General features: G+C 41.4%; 1 protein-coding gene across 1 annotated transcript in view; it reads left to right on the top strand.

The window, feature by feature from the left end:
- Nucleotides 1–23,269, top strand: part of Arhgef26 (Rho guanine nucleotide exchange factor 26) — a 108,429-nt gene that overhangs the window by 11,258 nt on the left and 73,902 nt on the right. Inside the window, exons 4-5 of the mRNA XM_052180422.1 lie at nt 16,905–16,961; nt 20,071–20,231. Coding sequence (XP_052036382.1) covers nt 16,905–16,961; nt 20,071–20,231 — 218 coding nt within the window. The remainder of the gene's footprint in view (nt 1–16,904; nt 16,962–20,070; nt 20,232–23,269) is intronic.

The raw sequence follows: 23,269 nt of genomic DNA, 5'->3' as shown, positions 1-23,269 counted from the left end.
TGCGTACGGAGTCCAAACTCTCCAGTCAGGGATTGGTCTTTGTATTTTCTTCAGAGTACATTGGCTGTGTTTTTAGTGGCTAATGGTGTGATGCTTCTGGGCATGCACAGTCGCCTTTGGGAGGCTTTTTGGAACTTGCAGAAATGAGAAGGGGAAACCGAGACGTTCACGAGAATAATTATGTTGGCTTAAAGATAAGGCATATCGCTGGGCGGTGGTGGTGCCTGCAGAGGCAGAGGCAGAGGCAGAGGCAGAGGCAGAGGCAGAGGCAGAGGCAGGGGCAGGGGCAGGGGCAGAGGCAGAGGCAGAGGCAGGTGGATTTCTGAGTTCAAAGCCAGCCTGGTCTACAGAGTGAGTTCCAGGACAGCCAGAGCTACACAGAGAAACCCTGTCTTGAAAAAAACAAAACAAAAACAAAGACAAAAACAAAACAAAAAAAGATAAGGCGTATCTTCTGAGTTTTAGCAGTATAATCTGATAGGACTTAGACTTTGGGGATTTAGATCTTATATATTTCAGAAGATACTGTTTTTGTTTAAAACCAGAGATCAATAAATATAAAAGAACTATGAATATCATTCCTTTTTGCAGAAATGCTTAATACATTTAAAAGCCAAATAAAACTTCCATTTTTCTCTTTAAATTTATTACTTGCCCACACTTATTGCTTAAAATAGTAACATCTTAGTCCAATAACTTTTCATTAATAGTTTTGTAAGACAGCAATCTGATAAAGTTACTACTTCTTAATCTTAGATGGTAATTAATGCTGTCTGTTTTATCTTTTGAACTTATCCTCCTCCTCCTCCTCCTCTTCCTCCTCCTCCTCCCCCTTCTCCTCCATGCCAGGGTTTCTCTGTATAGTCCTAGCTGACCTCGAACTCACTCTAGACCAGGCTGGCCTTGAACACACAAAGAGCTGCCTACCTCTGCCTCTCAAGTGCTGGGATTGAATGTGTCCACCACCATTGGCCAGCTTTGAACTTGATTTTCCATTACACTCATCTGTCCAGTGCCCTCACTCATGGTCCATACCCATGCATACCATGGTGCATAGTGGGGGTCAGAGTACAACTTTGGGAGTTGGTACTCTCGGGTCTCAGGGATCAAACTTAAGTCAGTAAGACCCGTAACCTCCTGAACTCTCCTCACCTGTCCTCTTTTATGTCTAAAATAGAGTCACCCTTCACTTTTGTCATATTTTACTCTTTGTAATTATATAGTCATCTTGGCTGCCAGTGCACATGTTCATGTTGGAGAGTAGGACTTGTAGACATAGTCTTAGCATTTCACTGTGATGGTATTGAAGTATTCTCTTAGCACCTTTGAAAATTAGCTTTAACTTACACGAGTAATTTGTAACATGATCCCAATGCTGAAAAGAATCCAAATGTTCAAATAAAACTGAAGCCTTTTTCAATCTTATCTAAGCCCAGTTTGTTTGTTCCTACAGATACACTTTTCTAAGTTTGATAGCACATTTTAAAAATCTACATACACACGTAAGAAAAATAGGTGAGCTATATATTCACATAAATAGAGTGTAATGTAACATTTGCCCTTTCTGAGTTATGTGTTTAGAAACGTTTGAGATCTGCACATGATTGGCAGTGTTGTAATTGTTAGATTATTCTGTAGGGTTCATAAAATGGCTTTGACCTATTCTTTTTACTGGCATGTACTCGTTGGATGTATAGCTGGATTTCATAAAGATGTTTTCTTTGCAGTATTTCATGTACTTAGCTTTATTTCCCCCACAACTTCCCTTTTATTTGCCTGTGTTACTTTCTTCCTTCTCCCAGCCTTCCTTCTATTATATCATATATGTATATATTGTGATATATAAATGGTTTTATGTGACTATATAAAATCTAGGATTCAGAAGTGAGTAGACCAAACAATATTTGAGTCTAACTTACTTTGCTTGATACAGTAATCCCAAGGTGTTCTGTTTTCTAGTAAATGATATAATTTCATTAGTCTTTATGGCTGAATAAAACATTTTATATAAGTTGTATATGTGAAACCTTTTTACATTTATATGTGTATACAATGTTTTTATCCATCCATCTGTTGATGAACACATAGGCTGATTTCATTACTTATCTACTGTGAAGAGTGCCACAATAAACATAAATGTGACAGTTTCTCTACTTTATTGACTTAGGGTTTGCTGGGTCATGTTTTCAGGTTTATATGAGGCTCCATACTGGTTTCCATGGCAGCGGTCTAATTAACACTCCTGTTAACTGTGCTCCCGTTCCTCTGAACTCCGACCAGCAGTTATCTTCTCATTGTAATTTCACTTTTGTATGCCTTAGTGGCTAAGGGTGTGGAATGTGCTTTCCTATGTTTATTGACCCTTTGCTCTGCATCTTTTGAGAAATGTCTGGTCGGTCATTGCTTTGGCTCATTTATTGATTATGTTGCTAGATTTTATTTTGATAATTAGTTATTTGAGTTCTTTATACACTCTAATTGGTAGTCTGTTAGGTATATGCTGACAAAGATTTTCTCCCATTTTATAATCTGTCATTCACTCCACTCTTCTCTTTGATGAATAGAATTTTTTTGATTTTGTGGAATTCTATCTGCCATTTTTTAGGTATTTTCTTTATTTACATTTCAAATGTTATCCCCTTTCCTCTTCTCCCCTCTGAAAACCCCTATTCCGATTCCCCCCTCCCCCTGCTCACTAACCCACCCACTCCTGCTTCTCTGACCCGGCATTCCCCTGCCCTGGGGCAGTGGACCTTCACAGGATCAAGGGCCTCTCATCTCACTGATGTCCCACTAGGCCATCCTCTGCTACCCATGTGACTGGAGCCATGGGTCCCTCCATGTGTGCTCTGTGGTTGGTGGTTTAGTCCCTGGGAGCTCTGGGAGCTCTCGTTGGTTCATATTGTTGTTCCTCCTATGGGGTTGCAAAACCCTTCAGTTCCTTGGTTCCTTTCTCTAGCTCCTGCCAATTTTATCATTATTTTGAAATTATCAGAGTTCTTTTCAGAAAGTCTGTGCCTATGCATGTACTCTGAAGTGTTTTCCTCTAACAGTTTTCAGGCCTTAGATTAATGTCTTTGATCCATTTTGAGTTGATTCATTTGAGCCGTGCAGGACGAGAAACTAAAGTCTTGGTTCATGCTATTGCGTGTTTCCCCAGAAGCATGTGCTCAGAGTCTTTATCGGAAGTCAGGTGGTTGTAGTGGTGCAGGCTCGTCTCTGGGCTCTCCCCTTCTGCCATATTGCCCCGCAGTGCAGCACTGCGCAGCACTGCACCCCACTCCTTATGTCTTTTTATGTCAGTGCCATACTGTTTTGTTACTATAACTTTGTAATATAGTTTGGAATCAGCTCTTGTGATATTGCCAGCATTATTCTTTTTTACCCAAGATTGCCTGCCTATTGGAATCTTTTGTGCATAGGTATGAATTTTTTTTGTTTTGTTTTTTGAGACAGGATTTCTCTGTGTAGTCCTGGCTGTCCTGGAACTCACTCTGTAGACCAGGCCAGCCTCAAACTCAGAAATCCGCCTGCCTCTGCCTCCTGAGTGCTGGGATTAAAGGCTTACATCACCACTGCTTAGTGCATAGGTATGAATTTTAAGGAAAGTTTTTTTTTCTATTCTGTGAAGAATGTCATTGGAATTTTGATGAGAATTTCATTAACTTTGTATATTGCATCTGCTAATATATCTATTTCCTTTACATTTACTGAATATATTAAGTTTTTTTTCCAATTTCAGTTTTTTTGTTGTTGCTGGTTTTTTAGTAGTATCCAAATTTGAGTACTATTTTACTAAACCTCTTTATATATTATGCACCATTTGAAAGTTGTCCACGATCGTCTTTAACGGGTTTTCTTGTGCCAAAGAGATGGCTCAATGGGCAAAGGTACCTGCCTGGCAACATGAATTTGACCTCTGACACCTACATACTGGAAGGAGAAAACTGACCTCCACAGTACCTCTATACAAGTGCCATGAGCACGCTCATGCACACACACACACACACACACACACACACACAAGTGTAATCACACATTTAAAGTTTTACTTTGGGTCAAGAAATGTAGTTCCTGGTGGAATCTTTAATAAAAATGAATGAGGCTCTGAGTTCAATATCTGTGATCAATAAAAGTGTTTGTTTGTTTGTTTATCTAGATTGTAGTCACATCGGAATTTATAGTCCATCATGTAGACAAATGCAGAGAAATAGAGAACTAAATTATTCTGTTTGGAGCTGTTTTGCCTTAGTATGAGTGGTAGATCTGCTAATATTCACATTATGGATTCTTCTGACGGAAAAGTAGTGTATGGAAAGGTCGTGTGGGGAGTGTGTGTACATGCAGGTGTCCCTTAGGGAAGTAGGAACTAGGCCACAGGTAGGTATTTCAAGAAAGTGCGGAGAGGTGAGCATAGGTTATTTAATTTAGATGGTGTGAGTACAAAAGGCGATGCCTCTGTCTAAAATTAGCTCTTGGATTCATGAGAAAGAGGATATTATTTCACCGAGTTAAAACACCAGTACAGGACACCGTCAGATCTGTATCAGGCGACTCCACAAGTCGCTGTGCTGAGCACTGAGAAAGAGCAGGAATGCCTCCGTGCTTTTATGTCTTTGCCAGTAAGAACCACGGGGGCAGACACCAAATGCCAAGTGTTCTCATGAAGTAATATGAAAGTTCCACACTGGACAAGTTGTGAGGGGGATGCTATCATGCTGTGAGGTGCCACGTGGAAGATAATTGCCTGAGAAGTGTGCTCAGTGGAGAGAAGGTGTCCTGTCCAGTGAAGAGCTTGAGAGAGCATCCTGATTGGTTGGGCAAAGTTGACTAGGCAGGATGGAGGAACCTGAGGCAGACAAAATACATTATGGCTGAGTGGTTGAGGGTCCCTGTGTAAGCCGGGTAGAGGTATGGTTAGCACAGCTTGGTTAGTCCCTCCCACCTTTGATCTAATGGAGGCCTTACCTAGGCTCAGTCCTTGACCATCTTTAGTCACCTGCACTTGCTTGGTAATCTTGTCACTTTTATGACTTTCAGTATGTTTATAGTTGCTGGTGAGCTCTTACTATGAAATCCAAGTGTACCAGGCGTGGCTCTCAGGGAGGTGGATGGGGCACAGGCAAGGCCCCTAGCGGCATCTTTGGGAGATGTAGTCTTAAGTAAAACAAACAAGCCTGCCTTCCTTTGAGGAGTTCTGAATCTTAGCAAAGAAACAGTGACACAGGGCTGAGCCCTGCTACATGGATTTCATTTATCAAAGTCTTTTATTTGTCCTCCTGACCTTAAAGTGTCCCCTGTGTCTTTTATTGCACACAGGAGATGCACTGTTTCTTAGAGTATCTGATAGTTGGTCTCCATGATGTTTGCAGGGCAACATGGCTACCAGAGTTGACTGTTAGTCTTTGCCCGGGGAGGTAGTCCTCAAAATTGTGTTACTGAGGGTTTTTTTGAATTTACCCAGAATATTGGCAGTCTGATGATCTCCAGGTGATCAGTCCGCACCTGGCCTTCAAATTATTAGGGCATTCGTTATCTGCATGCCTGTTATTTGAGAAGATGCAGAGGACTGAGTCAGCAAACAGCTGCAGAGAGAAATGGTAGATGGATTCTCGCTTTGATATGAGAACTAACTGAACTCTGCCACCTGTGGTCAAACTGCAGTGACTGCAGAACAGAGCAGTTTCTTTAGATGGTAAGAGATCCTACTTTTGGGACTGCTTTTCGAAGGTGTGTGATTGTCTGCTCACAGAGCAATAGTGAGGCCTGGAGAGACAGACACACATGAATCTTGTCTCAACATGAGCAGCAATTCAATAGCTGGCTGTCAGGAGAGCGTGGGGCCCTCCATGGACCATCAGAATCATGATTAATTTGCATGTTGTTGAACTACTGACCAGAGAACTGATGTGCCAGGAACCGTACTTGGTCATTTCACAGTGTATGTAGCCCTTGGGAGAATATCATAAAAATTGAGGCAGCTTTGACTCTGTTAAATATGTCTGTCTGCCTCTTTGCTGCTTTAGACTCACGAGATGGCCTGGAACACAGCCTCCGATAATGGGCGCCATGTGCCCAGTCACTGGAAAAGAGGTCCAGCATTTTCCGCTAGTGCTCTGCCAATGAAATGACTTAGGGTCTGTCTGCCAGTTCCCTTCTATTCCCATGGCTTGGCTCCTTTCCCATTTTCAGTATGCCTCCCTTCCCTGCAAAGCTCCTATAGACTCAGAGTTTCTGTGATCCTATAACTTTGACGTGGGGTTGCCTAGCATGGCCTACTCTCCTGTTCCTTTCAGCTTCCAGATGTAACTTACCAGGTTTATTGAGGAAGAGGGTTGTATAGGCTACGGTACTCACTCCTACATTACAGGCTACTTAAACACGGTGTCCTTGCTGGTTGCTTAACTAGCTCAATTCAAGCCAACTTCAGCCTCCACTGTGATGTGCTGTGATATGAAGTGTGACCACTAACCTCTTCAGTTAGTACTTTTCTCTTTGTCTCTCCCTTCCCCTCTCCTTATGCTGGATAGCTTTACGTCAGCTTGATACAGGCTAGAGTCATCTGAAAGGAGGGAACCTCAATTGAGAAAATGCCTTCATTAGATCAAGCTATAAGACATTTTCTTAATTAGTGATTGATGCTGATAGGGCCCTGCTCACTGTGGGTGGTGCCATCCCCTGGCTGGTGGTCCTGGGCTTTATAGGAAAACAGGCTAAGCAAGCCATGGGTGCAAGCCAGTAAGTAGCACCTCTCCATGGGCTCTGCATCAGCTCCTGCCTCCAGGATCCTGCCCTTTTTTAGTTCTTGACCTAATTTTCTTCAATGATGAACTACAATGTGGAAAACATTTTTCTCCCAGAGTTGCTTTGGTCATGGTATTTCATTGCAGCAATTATAACTAAGACACTCCCCTCTCCTCTATTCTCTTCCACCTCTATCCTTCCCTGACATACCCCAGCCCCTTTCTTCTTCCCAGAAGCTGTGCTTGTAAACTAACTTATAGAGGTCCCTAGGAGTGTCACTGCAAGTACGGTCTGTGTCTGTGTGGCGTAACACAAATCTCTCTCTCTTTTTCTGTGTGTGTGTGTGTGTGTGTGTGTGTGTGTGTGGTGTTTAAGTAATGAAATCACTACATTCACTTCAAAGTTGTAATGTCTGGGGAAAATGCTAGTATCTTATGACAAGGTACATTTGTTTGCGACTGCAGTGTAGTGGATGGGACCGATTAAATAATCCTGAAACCAGCTTATACTCTAAGGATTTAGAGAATAGTTTAGACTCTGAAACGCCCAAGCAAGGTTTTCAGAAGAATATAGAAAAAAGAGTGAACTTCACTGACACAGAAACCATACACAGTGGGAAAGATTAGGATTCTAGTCATAGGATGTCAATAGATCACACAGGACAGAGAGGCACAGAAGTTTCAGTTAAGCCAATACTTGTGTAAAGTATGTCAGGAAAGTTCATACATAGGCAAGAGGAACAAGGGAGACAACATTTGGTGTCTGCTCCTCAGGCCTCTGTACAGTGAGCTGCTTTACTCCTGAGGACACCACACCTGATAGAAAGCGTCAGCCTTTATCACCCATTCTTTTCTGAGAGACATTTTGCTCAAGTTAAATTTATTGCAGACCCAAGAAAGCAACCTCAGTGCCAGTGCTCTGAATAACTCATTGTTGTGCATTCTGCTGTCCCAATCCACCTGCTACTTTACAAGAAGAACAAACACACATAAAAGAACAGCGAAGGTGCTGCCCCTGCCTTGACAAGCAGGTGTCCTTCTCTGAGAGAGGCAACTCACGGCACCTCCCTCATTCCCTCCTGACTCAGCCCTGTGCTATGTGTCAGGGCATCATTGCCAGGTATGTGGAATCCAGCCTGACCACCCTTATCTCCAGCCCTCACAGCCCTGTCTGTCACCACTCTTTCTCAACACAGCCTCGTAAGCCTTGCTTGGTCTGGACCCGACTCAAGTCTCTCTTGTGCCTCCTTTTATCTTCCTGTCTTCATTTCTTCTAGTTGCGATCAGCCACTTCTCCTTCCCTGACTTCCCTTTTACGAGGCAATGCTGTTACTATTGGCATCTTTAAGCAATTCTATTTGGGTGCACTGCTTGTTTTATTTCTCTCCTCAGAAGAAAGAGACTAAAACTTTTGTTTTGGTTTTTCGAGACAGGGTTTCCCCGTATAGCCCTGGCTGTTCTGGAACTCACTTTGTAGACCAGGCTGGCCTCGAACTCAGAAATCCGCCTGCCTCTGCCTCTCAAATGCTGGGATTACAGGCGTGCACCACCACCGCCCGGCAACATTTTGGGTTTTGTTATTGAAAGTGATCCTTTCATTTAGAAGCTAAGACTATTTATTATAGGAAAGTCAAGAACCACTAGTAGATAAAAAGAAATTTGAAATTAATTGAAATCTCTCCTCATCCAAGCACTGTGGACAATTTGGTTCATAAGTTCTCTGGTCTTTAAGAAATGGTGTGTATAGAGGGCTCTGAGAGATTGCTCAGTGGTTAGAGCACATGCTGCTCTTGTAGAGGATGGAAGTTCTGTGTAGTACCTTGAGTGCTGCCAAACTACCTGTGTTCTAGCTCTTGGAGATCTGGAAACTTCTTCTGACCTCCATGAATGTCTGAGCTCCTACACATACATACGCACACCCTTACAAATATGCTTAAACGTTGAAGAAACCATTAGAAGATTCTTTTAAATATGTATATAGATATTTTCTTTTAAGCATAAATTCAGTGATGTAGAAGCAGCTTTGTCCTTCGCCATTTTCCCTTTAGCAATGCCTGTGTCCGTGAACTTGAATTTGTCTAATCTGTTTTTTCTTATCTAATACTATCCCAAATAGCTGTGACTATTACCATACTTTCTTCTGTATTTTCTTAAACCGTATATCCTATTTTATTAAATAAGTGGAAATTTAGTTCTTTAACTGATTTTCTATTATTTGTTATTATTTTCTGGGGTACACCCTCACAGAAGGAGGAGGGGGGATGGAATAGGAAGTTCCTGGGGGAGCGGTAAATCAGGAAAGGGGATAACATTTGAAATATAAAAAAAATATCCAATAAATAATTTTAATATTAATTTTTAAAAAATAATCTTAAAATATTCATTTAAAAATTTTTATGTGTACAAGTCTTTTACCTACATTATGCATGTGTACCAAATACATGCCAGGTGCCTATGAGTTAGAGGATGGCTGAGTCTCCCAGAACTGGAGTTTCAGATGGTTGTGAAGCCCAGCATTAATGCTGGGAACTGAATTCTGCAAAAGCAATACTTGCTTATAACTGTTGAGCTCTCTCTTCAGACCCTAAGATTTATGTATTGCAGAAGCAATGCAAATACATTTTTTTTTTCAGCACAGCTGACATATAGTTCAGACTGGCAGCAGCCTTCTCTTCATTTCCAGTCCCAACCATTCAACTGCTAACCTGCTCTGGTCCTCAGTATTTTGTTAAATAATCCACTTTTTGAAACTACTCATTTTTGTTAAATAACATTATAGAATCTCCCTTTTATACTGTTACATCTTTTCTAGCTTCCACATGTTAGCAAACTTCATATTCTGTTTTAATTACTGATGTATATATAACAAACATATCTTACGTTTATTTGGGGGAGGAAAATGAGTAAATTTGGGCTTGAACTCAGAAGCACACAGGATGTAGGTGAGAGAGAACAATAAATGAGGAGAGGGTTGTTTAGTGGGAGAGATGTGGGGACTAATAGAGTGGCTCAGTCAGGAGGCAGTGCTGACAGCTCAGCTGCTGATGCAGCCGGCTCTGGGAATCTAATGACTTCTGGTTTCTGGGGCATTGAGGGGGAGGACCTGGGCAGGAGTCGCTGCCAATCATGACTCCAACTTCAATAAAGACATTTGAGGGTTCCAGGAGACAAGTCAGTTAGTAACAAACATGAGTATCTGAGTTAGAACCTACTTTAGTTTGTCTTTTTTTTTTTTTTTTTGAAACAGGGCTGAGGACCGAACCCAGGGCCTTGTGCTTGCTAGGCAAGCGCTCTACCACTGAGCTAAATCCCCAACCCCAGAACCTACTTTAAAAAGCTGGGATGGTGGCATGCGCTTTAATCCCAGGACTGGGGAGGCTGAGATGTGATCTCTGCATCTTGGTGGCTAGTGAGCCTAGCCTAACCCGTAAGGTTCAAACCATGTGAGCCTTTGTCTCAAAAACAAGCTGGGTATCTTCAGAGGAACAGTAGCTAAGTTTGCTCTCTGGCTCTACACATACTCTCATGATCATGTACTCACAAAATACACACACACACACACACAGACGCACACATATACATGAAAAACTTTTAGAGGTCAGTGTGCGGCAATGGCCAAGAGGTCAGCGTGTGGGATGGATGGACAGGTAGGGAAGCTTAGATCTGAAAGGCAAACTTTTCTGTCTTACTGTTAACTTGTAAACTACAGATAATAATATTTACCTTGAAGGGTCGTAGGTTTAAGATGCATGAATAGAACTCTGCCTGGTGCATAATACACATTTGACATACTGGTGATAACTGAGAACACTGAATCAGGAGCTGGCTAGACACAGCCAGGGAGGCAGGGTAAGAGCTGGCTGCGAAGGAGGAATGCACGCTCGTCTCCAACATCACATGAATGACTGCAGCTGATTCTTGCTCACTTAATTACCTATCTGTTTGCATTTTCAGCCCCAGATCTATCTGTACCGGGACAACTTGCATTCATTCAAGTGTATGACTGTAAAAGCCTCAATCCCTGACCTGTGTTAACTGACTTTCTTTCATTTGAATGGATCTGATAACCTGCCTGGTTGACAAAGCATGCTTGCTATTGAGGGCCACCAGCTTCAGGGAGGATGATGGAATTGACCTTAACAACGGAAGATCAGAGAGGGGATTGGTCTATTTAACAAAGGAATCAGGTCACTGGGACATTACTTAATGTATTTTAAACTGTAAATATGTAAGGTCCGTGCCTTACTGGCTCTTACTTTCCCTTCTTTCCTCCATGTTTGTCTTGTTTCTTTCCTTCTTTCTAAATAGCATCCTCTCTATTTACCCACTGTTTACCAGGGCAGTGGTACAGCCTCCATCTTGACCTCATGGGTCTGATTTTAACTATGCAGGTCTCTGATACTTTAAAAGAGAGACGTCCTCTGTGTCTGGTAGCTTATTGGATGTCTCAGTCAATGAAGTGGAACTGAAGAGAACCCCTGGAGTCTCTAAATTGATGGCACCATTTCTGGACCCCATCAGCTGTGCCATTGTCACAGATGCCGTGTTCTCTTTGCATGGAAAGAACTCTGGCTCATTTATACTTGAGGGGTGACGTCAGTTGTAGAAAACTGGAAGGACTCAGGAATGACTGTGCCTTATGGTATAATTTGTGCTTTGCAGCCCCCTTCTACCTAGGCTGTTGGAAAGGGCACTTGAGAAAGGAGACTGGCAACTGAAGATGAGTAACCAGCTTATTTTCTGCAATTGAGTAGACTCTGGCAGGTTTAATGGGCTTAGCTCATACAAGTATTATAAAGCGCTTTGTGAAATGACAAGGGATTTTAGATTATAAATATGTGGTATAATTTTTAACTAACTATACAGTTCTGAATCTTCCTGATTAGTCAGTTTACTATTCTGTTTTCCCTGAGTGGTGGAGAGATAGAAGGAACACAGATACCCAACTTATCCAGAAAGAGCCTTATATCAATCACAGAGGGGCAAGAACATGCCTTTGTTTGCAGCACAGAAAAAGTTGATCTAATGAGCCAAGTACTGATGCTCTTGGTCTTGGCTCTGAACAGAGAGGGCCATGGACAGGTTCAGTGTTAAGGGGCTGATAATCCTGTTATGGGGCATAAAATGCCGAGCACAGTCTCTGTCTTGGCTGTCAGCTCTCTGTAATGTTAAGGTGCTTAGTGTAATTATACTGGCTGCAGAAGTGAAATCAATGGGGAAGCTTATCTCTTCTTCTCCATGGCATTCTGCTTTGAAGCTTAGACTTTGCATACTGCCAATGTTCGGGTTGCTGTTCGAAAACACCACAAACTAGGTGGATTATAAAAACAGAAGTTAATTCCTTGTAGTTCCGAAGGCCAAGAAGTTCACTTTTCAAGGCAGAGTTGGTACTTTGCGAAGGACTGCTTTCTGACTCAGAGTTTCTTTGTGCTGCACATTTGCATGGTGCTTGGGGCAAGTGGTCTCCCTTGGGCTTGTTTTTAAAGACACTAATCCAAGTTCTGAGGGCTCTACCTACATTACCTTATCACTGCCTGGGAGACTTTGTGAGCTGATACCATCAGCTTGGAGGATAGGGTTTCAGTATGAGAATTTGAGAGAGGGACCCCAGTATTCAGACATCAAGAAGGAAATTGGCACAAATTAACATCTGAATTCTTGCTTTGACTTATTTACCCTTTTAGAGATTTGGTAAAACTCTGTTTGAGGAGAGAACTAGGCAATTTCATATCCAAGGAAATGCTCTCTGTTAAATATAGCAAAATATTAGTTTATCATTCAGATATGTAAAATATAAAGGTCACAAAGATCAAAGGAAAAGAAATTCAGTACTGATTACAACAGGGAATACATAATCTACAACTGTGAAATTATACATGTTGTAACAGAGTGAGTTTTCTGTGTCTTAAGCCACAGTCACATTTTCCAGCCTTAAACAGGTCAGAAGTGCAGTCTTTCATGTTCTGATGCCTTATTTGAATTCATTTTTATTCACTGATATTGACATGTTTGACTGTGTAAGTGTCTACTTGGCCAGATCTGAAGTGTTTTGTGAACTGGCTAGATTGTCAAGAACCTCACAGAGATTCTTCAAGAACTGAATTCAGTTCTTAAAGTTTTGTGATTATACTTTCAAAATTCTCCTTACTGCCGATAAGTGAGTTTAATTAAGCAAGAAGGTTCACAAGCAGCTCCTCTGGCCACTGGTCTGTGTCCATTCGTACCCAGCTGGGGTGTTGGTATGCCGTGTATATTTAAGAGATGACAAAGGTGGCTCTCATCCCTACCTCTTGTCAGGAGGCTCTAAACTGCACTGGGAAGTTGTTTGCTCACTATCTAGGGAGTGTGAAAGTTCAGTGTAGGGAAAGAAGGAAGAAGAAGCCTCCCACAGGGCCAAACCCCATTCCCTAAGCAATTAGTACCAGCAATAAAGCTGATAAAGTGGGCACTGCGATGTTCATGCTAAATATAAGATTTAAAAACTAGAAATAGAAGGAAAGCGGAGCAATTGCAGCTTCTTTGATTGAAGATGGAAAAGTAGAACTCACATGTGTCAGTAGCTAGTATGTTAGTTTTCTTTTCCACACATGGAAACAAGGGATGCGCTTAAAGACATGGAATAAATAAACATGACTATTCTTTAGATTCTCTTGGTAAAAGCTTGCAAACTTCAGAAAGCAGGTAACATTTAAATCTGTGTAGGATTGCTATGATTAAAAAAAAAAGCCTTGCATTGTCTCATTTCAACTTTAGTATGCGGACAAGACTACTGTTTTGAATTTTGGCTATCTATTTGAAAAGGACTCTTTGAAAGCATTTTGTCTCATTCTCCTTTCTTTCCCCTCAAGCCACTTGCTTCCCATGCACTGTGCCTTCCTCCCCTCTGTCGTCCTGCATGATGCTCCCGTGCCCTCTCGTCTGGCTCTCTCTGGCTTCCACCACTCAGTCCGAGCAGCCTCCAGGATCACTCTAACCTTGTTCATCTCCCCACACTCCTCCCAAGCCATCTGATGTGCTCAGGACCTTGTGCCCCCAGACAGCTGCCACACACCTCGGGTGCTACTTAATGTGGACATGCCTCCAGGAAGGCAAATGGTTCTTCTGGCATCCTGTCCACGGTGTTAGCAGCTGACACAGGAGGGGATGGGCAGAGCAGGCCCTGTGACCTTGGCTGCGAGCCACAAGGGACTACTTGGTCATAACTCACTAGAGTGAACTTTCAGCTTCCCTGAATCTGCTCCAATTCAGTTTCCTTAATCATAATTCAAGAGCACTTCCTGGAGTTTTTTTTCCCCCCACTATATTTTTCTTGGGACACCACTGGCTTTTTATACCTGACTTGGTAAAAGGAATATTTTGTCATTTATTGCATTAGTATTACAGAAAAGTGCTACTTCTTTGCACTGATAGTTCAACTTCTTCTCCCTCCCTAGGGTGACTGCGTTAGAGCTTCTTTTCTCCCCTTGGTTGGATGAAGAAGTACTCTTCCGCCCTCAGAAATAACCAGCTGTCATCTCTGTGGGTTTCTAAGCAGGGTATTTAATTTTCCTCCACAGAAAAGTTTCAGACGTAGACTCCAGTTGGATAGAGAAGCCAGCAGTGTGGTGTGGCAAGGCCTGCTGGTGACCTCACCTGCAGGGATTGTGGCGCCGTGCCTGCTGCCTACTGCCTGCACATCTATCCACCAGGACTTTGTCATGCAGGAAATCCTGTCAAGTTCCTTCCCAGGCTCACCAAATGGAGCTCTGAAGGATTTTATTCTCTGGCCAGTCTCCCGCCTTATTAAAACATGTACGGAAGCCTTTTTTACCCATGAGTTCCTGCTGACAGCTTGACCTCGGGTCAGGATGGTGGATGAAGATAAGAATGTTCCATGATAGGCATGGTCCAAAAAATACATGGAAACGTTGGTACAGACCTGGCATGAGAAGGAGTCTTAGTGATAAAAGTCCAGCCCTAGCAATGGGGTGCCTGTCCTAGAGAGCAGGGGTCACTATCAATCATAAAAGGCGAAACTTTACATTTGGGCAGGCATAGACTGGATCCTGGCCTTGGTCCTTGTAGCTGTGTTCTTTTAGATCCCAAGCCTCAGTTGACACCATCTGTGAACACTTGAGTTTCCAGAATTTTTATGAGAATCCAATGGGAAAATATATGAAGTGCTGAACACAGTTCCTAGCATGAAGTAAGTGATAAATGATTATTGATTTTACTATTGATTTGGGACGAACTTTCCTCTGATGCTCTCTAAATCATTAGCAAAACAAATTAAAGCAATGGTGTGATTGTCTGCAGTTTCTATAACAGTACTATGGAGAGAGAACTGTGCTGCCTGGGCCTTCATGGTAGGGTGCGAGTCAGTCTCCTAGGACCTGGTGAACATCTTGCAGTGATGGCCAGGGATACTGTTAAGGTTTCCTCTTCTAGACCCCCCAACTTCTAACTATTATTCTAAAAGTAAACAGGGCTTCTTTCCCATCTGCTCATTCACATTTGCTTTTTTGCCCATTTGATACATAAAGAAATTTCGCTTACTCATCTCAAATCTTTCCATGGTATCTTGTCCTGTGTTGAAAATCTAAGACCCCAAGCAGACCCATTGACAAGATGTCAGAGTATATTTGAAATATTGGTTTTAATGGAATCTTCTTGGTTAAAGGTGTCATGAATCTGACTCTTAGTGGGAGCTGTGTTAATAAAAAAAATTTACTTTTTATCTTAATGAATTAAATTAGTAATTGTCAGGCATAGTAGCCCATGCCTTTAAGCCTGGCACTTGGGAGGCAGAGGCAGGTGGGTCTCTGTGAGCTCGTGGCTTCCATAGTTAAGTTCCAGGACACTCAGAGCTACATAGTAAGAGCCTGTCTTGAAAAAGAAAAACAAAACAAATTAACCAAGCAGCCAAACAAACTCACAAAATGTTAGCAATTGTGTTGCCGTAATTCTAGGTTGCTACCGACGTCTGTGGTGATTATCTGTTTCAGGAGAATTTCTTTATACTTGGAGAGCTCAGTGATTATAGGGGATTGTAAAAAAGGAAACTTGAAAAATATCTCCGGTTTCAAAGTACTCCAATGGTGGTTCATAGGAGTCCCGAACATAAATTATTACATTACATTATGAAATTTTGGTGAGAAATTGTCATGAAAATATGATTTTTTTAAGAAGAGAAGTGAACCATATGTCCATCTGCTGGTTTGTTTTACATGAATGATAGTGGATGACAAATAATTACGATTTTTGTCACTTTGAATGAATTTTAAAAATGTGAGGTTGTAATAGTTATCTGACGTGTTCTTTGAGGTTTTTAAACTTATGGTGGAAAAGGTTAGGTAAGGAGGCTCAATAAACAGTTCTTAATGTTTGGGGGAAGGAAAACAGCCAAGGGTTTGAAGACGGCCCTGTTTTCATTGCTATAGATTACTCAGCTGAAAGGAACAACTGCCACGCTCAGGGTGTCACTGTCTCTCTTCATGACAACCTTCTGTTAAGTGACCTTTGGCTGTAAATCAAGGAAGTGTTAGGTGTGCCAGAAGACAAGCAGGCCCCTGCTGCTTGGAGTTGGTGGGCTGCCTTTATTCTTGGGGTCAGAGACTGGATATTGACAGGAGTTCCCGCAGTCAGATAGGCATGTAGTGGGTGGAGATGAGCATCTCAGCCACTCAGCGATGACACCGCAGCTTTATATCAAGTACATGGCTGGTACTTTCATGTCTCGGAGACACTCCTGCTTCCAAAGCACAGGGAGACGGATGTTCTTGCTTGTCAGTTAGATCTGCTGCGACCACAGTTGCTTGGCAAGGTGGTAGGAGGAGCTCTCTGAAGAACCCTAGTTAAGTGGTAAGATGGCTTCTTTGTGTAAACTTGGACAGTTAGGTCTCAGAGCCGTCAATCATTTTCTTTGATTTCTAATTTCTTCCTTATGACTTGGATGTAATTTGATATTCTGGAAATAGCCAGAACTAAAGACTAAAACTACATTTTGAACTGATGCCACCGTCTTGCGGTTTCTTTCCTTTTTTTCTCTTTTTTCTTTTTTGCATTGAACGATGCTAACTCTACATCTTGCATGATTTCATTCGTTTTTAAAGAACATGCTTTATGTAGAAAGCAAGCAGTTCACTTCAGTGAGATGAAACTCTGCTTTGTCTTTTCTTTTAGGTGAAAAGAAACGGGCTATGTCAGACCGTGAGCCAGGAGGAAAGAAAGAGACAAGAGGTACAGTCACTGCATGCAGGGTTTTGTCTTCACCTACTATGTGTGCTTGCCCAGTGTTTGGAAACATTTTGTTCTCTTTCTATGAACATAGCAAGTTTTATCTTTGACTCACATGTCTGAGTCCCCAGGACAGAAAAAAAATCAATAAATGTCTTTACAGCATTTGCATTGAAACAACAAAGGGCATCGAAGAAATATGTTGAAATACAGACATTAGATCCTGGGGCGAAAAAGCCAAAATCAGAATCCAGGGCTTGTATTAGTCCCTACATAACACACCCTTAGCATGTTGTGAACGTGAACACTGCTTGGGGAAAAATGGCAAAAGGATACATGGGTTTATGGAATATCTTTGCAAACTTTCTATTAATAAGTGTACCCCTCAAATGAAGTTTACTTTAAAAAATAAAAATAAAAGGCAGGGCAATAGGACTTTATAACGTGAAATTTAAATCAATACAACTTAAAATTTTTGCTTTTTTTTTTCCTTTGTTTGCTTTTTGAGACAGGGTCTTTCTATGGCTTTTCTAAAACTCATTATATAGACCAGGCTAGCTTCAAACTCACAGACATCTACTGTTTCTGCTTCCTAAGTGCTAAGAGCACACAAATGCACTGCCACCGCCTGGCTTCGCTCATTCTTTTAACACTCTGAAGGTGATACTTTTCCTCATGTTATGTGTACATGCACCTTAGTATGTGTACATACCCGTGCTTTGACATGCAGGTAAATTAATTTGGCACAGATACACTAGTATCCTTGTCTTACTCAAATGGCATGGATCAAAGGAGCAATTTGGATTCATAATAATAACATTTTTAGGTTTAAAAAGGTTGAGGAATATAGCCTAGCATTTGAGGGTGCCCAGAGGTGAAGTTTACAGATGAGGACATCTCATTTTTCCCCCACAGTGTTCAAAGACAATAAAAGATGATAGAAATTCTGGGTGTTCCTTAATTCAATTTCTTTCTTCCACAGAGAGAAGTTGAATTGCATGTTGTTGCTGTGTGTTCTTCAATCTACATTTTAAAATCATGAATTCCATATGCGTACTTACACATTAAATGTCAGATCACTTATTTTTCATGGTATATTTGGGGGTTTGTCTGTGATGGTCATTTTTGTTCTGTTTTATCTTGTTTTTGGTTTTTGGTTTTTCTTTGTTTGACACAGATTTTTCTCTGTGTAGCTCTGGCTGTCCTAGAATTTACTCTGTAGATTAGGTGGCCTCGAACTCGCAGAAATCCACCTGCCTTTCCTTCCCAAGTGCTGGGATTAAAGGCGTGCCCCACTACCTACCGCCTGGCCTATGGTGGTCATCTTTTAAGTCTCTGTGCGGTGCTCCATCAGATTCACTAAGCAGTGGCAGAGGGGCGGACTTTTTAGTTTCTTTTAATATTATGGGATAAATGATATTCCTCTTTCCTTATTTATATATTGAAGAATTTTTCCAAAGTTTGAAGTCTAACGAACAACAAATCCCACTTTTAAATCTTCTGCATTTCAATTTTGTCTGTGTGTATTGAATTCTAAGTGTTGATGGGTTGCTTCCGCCTCCCCCACATACCTCTCTCCTGTTCTTCCTCAGGCTAGCCCTTGCTTGTTCTGCAGTAGTCAGTGCCTCTTTGGTTACACAGTCAGCCATTACTATCACGAATTCTTCCACAGAGTGAGCCCTTGCCTTTGCGTGCGATCTCTGCTGTGGAGTTCAATACATTTTTTGTCTGTCTTTGTATTTTGGGTGCCAGTGTTGAAAATATTTGAAGTCATTCCAAGGCCCAAAATACATTAAGCATCTATTATCATTATTTTGGCACAGGAATGGAGAATTTTCTTTAGTTTTTTTCTTTTTTCCATTTATTTATTTATTTATTTATTTATTTATTATTCATTTATTTATTTATTATTTCTTAGGGACAGTTTTGTTGATTGTATACATGGTACAGGCCAACTCTTAGTGTTCTTACTCTTTAAAATGAAAAAATTAAATAGTTTTTTAAAATAATTAAAAAAAAATAAAAGTAAAAAATAAAAAAAAATCAAAACAAAGTTTTAAAGTAGTTATGTCAATTATTTCCTTAGCTGAGGCTACACCGACATTTTAGGGTCAAGGCCTCCAAAACCTTACAGATATTAAAAAGGGCAGTGAATATTGAGGCTAGCTCTGCTGACTTGATGGAGGAGATATCTTCTGGTTTCCAGCAGCTGGGGCTTCACCTGCCCCTGTCTGTCCTCCCCCACACCCAGCCACTTTCCTCTATGCCCTTGGGGCGGGGGCTTGAAGGAAGACCTAGAGGTTAAGGTACCCAGGCTTGTAAACATGTTTACACATGCCCTCCACCCCCCACACCGAGAAATTCCTCAAGCATTCCCGGTAGGAGAGAATCTAAGCCCAACTTTGTGGAAGAGGTCCATGGAGTCTTTACCCAGGGCGTTGGTGTCTCTGCCGATGTATTTCATCACTTGTAGTTATCAGAAACCTGCGTCTGTCACCAAGGGTCTCTGCCGAGGGTGCCTTGTTCCTCCTCGAGACACTGGTGAGTGAAAAGGGGTGGTTTGTTGAACAGATGGAATTACTTTCCGTTGTATGAGTTATATAAAAGAATTCCTGTGGCTGCTAAGAACTTGCTAAGGGTAGGTGCGGCTGTGCCGCATGCACAGTGTTTGCTGCTGTTGACTGCAGATTAGTCATGTTAAGACACACAGAGAGAACAAGCAGGAGAGGGGAGCAAGGGGACAGTTGTGAGAAGATGATCGTAAATTCCCATGCTCCCTGCAGCAGTGGCTTTGAAAGCAGGGCTGGAGGAGATGACCTCAAAGGTTAATTAGTGTCACAGTAAGATTTTATGACATGCCCTATTTCCTTCCATAGATTGTACCCTGTGGCAAAGGCACGACCTCAGGTCCTGGTGGAAAGTCATCCTGACTCTTTCTCTTCTCCTTATGTGCATGGGGTTCCAGTGCTCAGTTTGGGTACACATGCCTTCTCTGAGGACAGTAGTTCGGTGATGCAGTTCCCATGCCGTTCCTATAGACAACAGTGGAACCTGTGTTTAATTCTTGAGTTGAAATGATTAACACTATACTTTTTTTTTTTTTCTTTCTCAGGCAATCTTTGAAGTCATATCATCAGAACATTCCTACTTGCTCAGCTTGGAGATCCTGATACGGATGTTTAAAGACTCTAAGGAATTGACTGATACAATGACTAAGACAGAGAGACATCACCTTTTCTCCAACATTACAGATGTCTGGGAGGCGAGCAAAAAGTAAGTGCTCCTCCTCCCCCTCCATGACCCTGAGGCCAGTCTGGGGCAGCACTTACCAGGCCACACCTGTGCCCTAGCCAGTGGGGTTAGGAAGTCTCTGGACCACCCAGCCGGCTGGCATCCTAATACCTTGAAGTCAGTTTTAAGATGTGTTTTGAGCGGCCCAGTTAGATGTTTAGCTTCTGTGCTGGCTGCTTGTCTCAGCAGGGAGCTACCTCAGGTCTGTTTCTCTCCTTTCTCCCTTCTCTTCTGTTTACAGCAGCAGGCAGGAGCCTGTTCTGGGCTAGGCTGTGATACTTGTCTATTTTGGTAAAAAAGAGAGGCTTGTTCTATGGATGCAATATTTGGGTAGACTTTAACAGTGTTTTTAATTGTTTTGCTTTTGCATCTTCTCACGAGAGGTTGGTACCTTTTGGAATACTTTTGCATTAATATTTAACATTTAATACTTTAACATTTTTTTCCCAGATTAGCCTTTTTTTCACTTAAATATTTTCAGGTATACACAGATGAAATTTTACTGATAATTGTCCCAGTGTTTAGTAAGGAAAAAGCCATTTCCTTATGTAACTACACTTTTCTTTATACCTTTATTCTATTTGACTTTTTTATGTGTGTATAGGTATGTGTAATAGGTTCATTTGTTTGAAAATGAAGATGTCACAAAAACGTATATGGTAAGGATTCCCTTTATGTGCTTCTTGCTGGCCACCTGAAAAGCCTCTAGGGCAAACATTTCTTCCTCCTGCATATATCCTACAAAATAGATTATGATATATATAAGAAAATAAACTTTTTCTCATTTTTGATTTTTGATTCTTCCCCATCCCCCTTCATCTAAGTTTTACAAGCCATTACATATCTATACTTAAAAGTTTCTCCCTTTAAAAAAAAATACTTTTTCATTGCAAAATATTTATCAAAGCCACCAGATCATGAGTTCTGCAGCAGTTCTCAGGGTGTAGAACACAGGGCTGCTGATCCCCCTCAGATCTGTCAGTTCAGTAAGGACTGCTGAATGCCGTTTCTCTATTCCAGTGAGCTTTAGTCGTGGAGTAAGGTACAGCCCTCTAAGGGAAATGTACAAGTGCCTATCAGTGTTCGCAGTGATGACCTTGCTCTGTTGTTATGTCCAAGTTTTTCTAGTTTTAGTATTAGTAATCTCTGGCCTTCTTGCTATGTAGTATTTCAAGATCACTTTTATCTTGCTCTAGATCTAGAGTCAGCTGTTTTTCTGAAGAGCCTTTGTATCATTTGATATTTTGAAAGGGTTCAGGAGGTGCTCATTGCTGGATGGTTTTTTGACCTTCAGTAGAGAACCAAAAACCAAGAAGTCCCAATTCACACATACAGAACAAGATATACTCAACAGAAGAGTGTATAGGTATTCTAAGCTTGTCAAAATATTGCACTGATTGTGGTGTAATTTCTATATGTTAGTTTAAGCTGCGTAAAGCTTACACAGTTTTACCAAACCAAGAAGCCCATCTTTTATCACTGCCCCAAGAACCCTGCTCCCTCCTTGTATCCTTAAATTTTTAAAAATAACTAGATTTTTTTTTTCTATTTATTTTGGGGTAGGGGTGCAGGATGGGTCAGAGGGTAACCTACAGGAGTAAGTTTTCTTTCACCATGTGAGTTCTGGGAATTGAACCCAGGTTGTCAAGATTGCTGGCAAGCGCCCTTAGCTGTTGAGCGATCTCATTACCTTCCTCTCAAAAGTTACTGTTCATCCTTGTCCTTAAAATAAGTTTGTGTGCACATATGTATATAGATATATATTGTATTGCTTCCCTTAGACACTACAAGCGTATTCCTTACACTTTTCTTAAGCTTTCTTTTTCACGTACTGAGACAAGGCTTTTGTTCAGCCTCCCTATTGTAGAGCTGTACTTTGTGCTTGTGTCTTGTGTCTTAGTTACTTTATCTTTGGAAAATATTTGTAGAGGAATTACAGTATCAAAGAGTGAACGTTTAGGCACTTTCGTAATGCATTACCAAATTCCCCACAAAGTATTTGAAGCACCTTGTATTATCATTAAGAATAGACAAGCCCCGACATCTTTACAGCTTTTCCAGAGGTCTGTCTAATAAGCAAGATGTCTTATCTCAATATAGTTTCAGCATTTCTTCCAAAGGTTTTGGTGTTTTAAATTAAAGCATTCTAGAACATACTATAGTTCAACTGATACTAAATTTGTTTTTAAAGATTTATTTATTATATGTAAGTACACTGTAGTTGTCTTCAGACACACCAGAAGAGGGCATCAGATTTCATTACAGATGGTTGTGAGCCACCATGTGGTTGCTGGGATTTGAACTCAGGATCTCTGGAAGAGCAGTCGGTGCTCTTAACCACTGAGCTATCTCTCTAGCCCCCAACTGATACTAAGCATAGTAAGTAGACTATTCATAATAATAAACATAGAACATTGAAGCCTTAGGGTACTAACAAGGGCATTAGCATTTACTCTTTTTTTTTAAAGATTTATTTTATGTATATGGGTACACTGTAGCTATATTTAGACAGACCAGAAGAGAGCATCGGATCCTATTACAGATGGTTGTGAGCCACCACATGGTTGCTGGGAATTGAACTCAGGACCTCTGGAAGAGCAGTCAGTGCTCTTAACCGCTGAGCCTTCTCTCCGCCATTGCATAACCTCTTATGTTGCTTAACAGCCAGAATAAGATCTCAGAAATCCAATCCTAAGACTGCGTGTACTTGCACGAACCTAGACTGTTAGCCCGCTACGCACCTAAGTGATATGTACATGTAGGAGATGCTGGCTATTTCTCTTAGAACCACGATGAATGAAACAATTAAGGAAGTGTAAGAGAAAATCAAACACAGGAAATATGTGATACAGGAAGCTCCTACAAGTGTAACAAGGAATAAATATGGCTGCGTAAGCTTTCCTTCTTTAAGTGAAAGGAGATTTAGTTAGTGATAAAAGGATACCAAGAAGCTCCTGAACCATGGTGTTACCACTGTCAACGGTTTGGACTTCTCTGCTCTTGTCCAGCTGTGACATGAT

Source organism: Apodemus sylvaticus, chromosome 4 (genome assembly GCF_947179515.1).
Source record: "Apodemus sylvaticus chromosome 4, mApoSyl1.1, whole genome shotgun sequence".
Classification (NCBI taxonomy): Eukaryota; Metazoa; Chordata; class Mammalia; order Rodentia; family Muridae; genus Apodemus; species Apodemus sylvaticus.
Note: the sequence above shows the minus strand (reverse complement) of the source record. Positions and strands in the feature narration are given on the sequence as shown.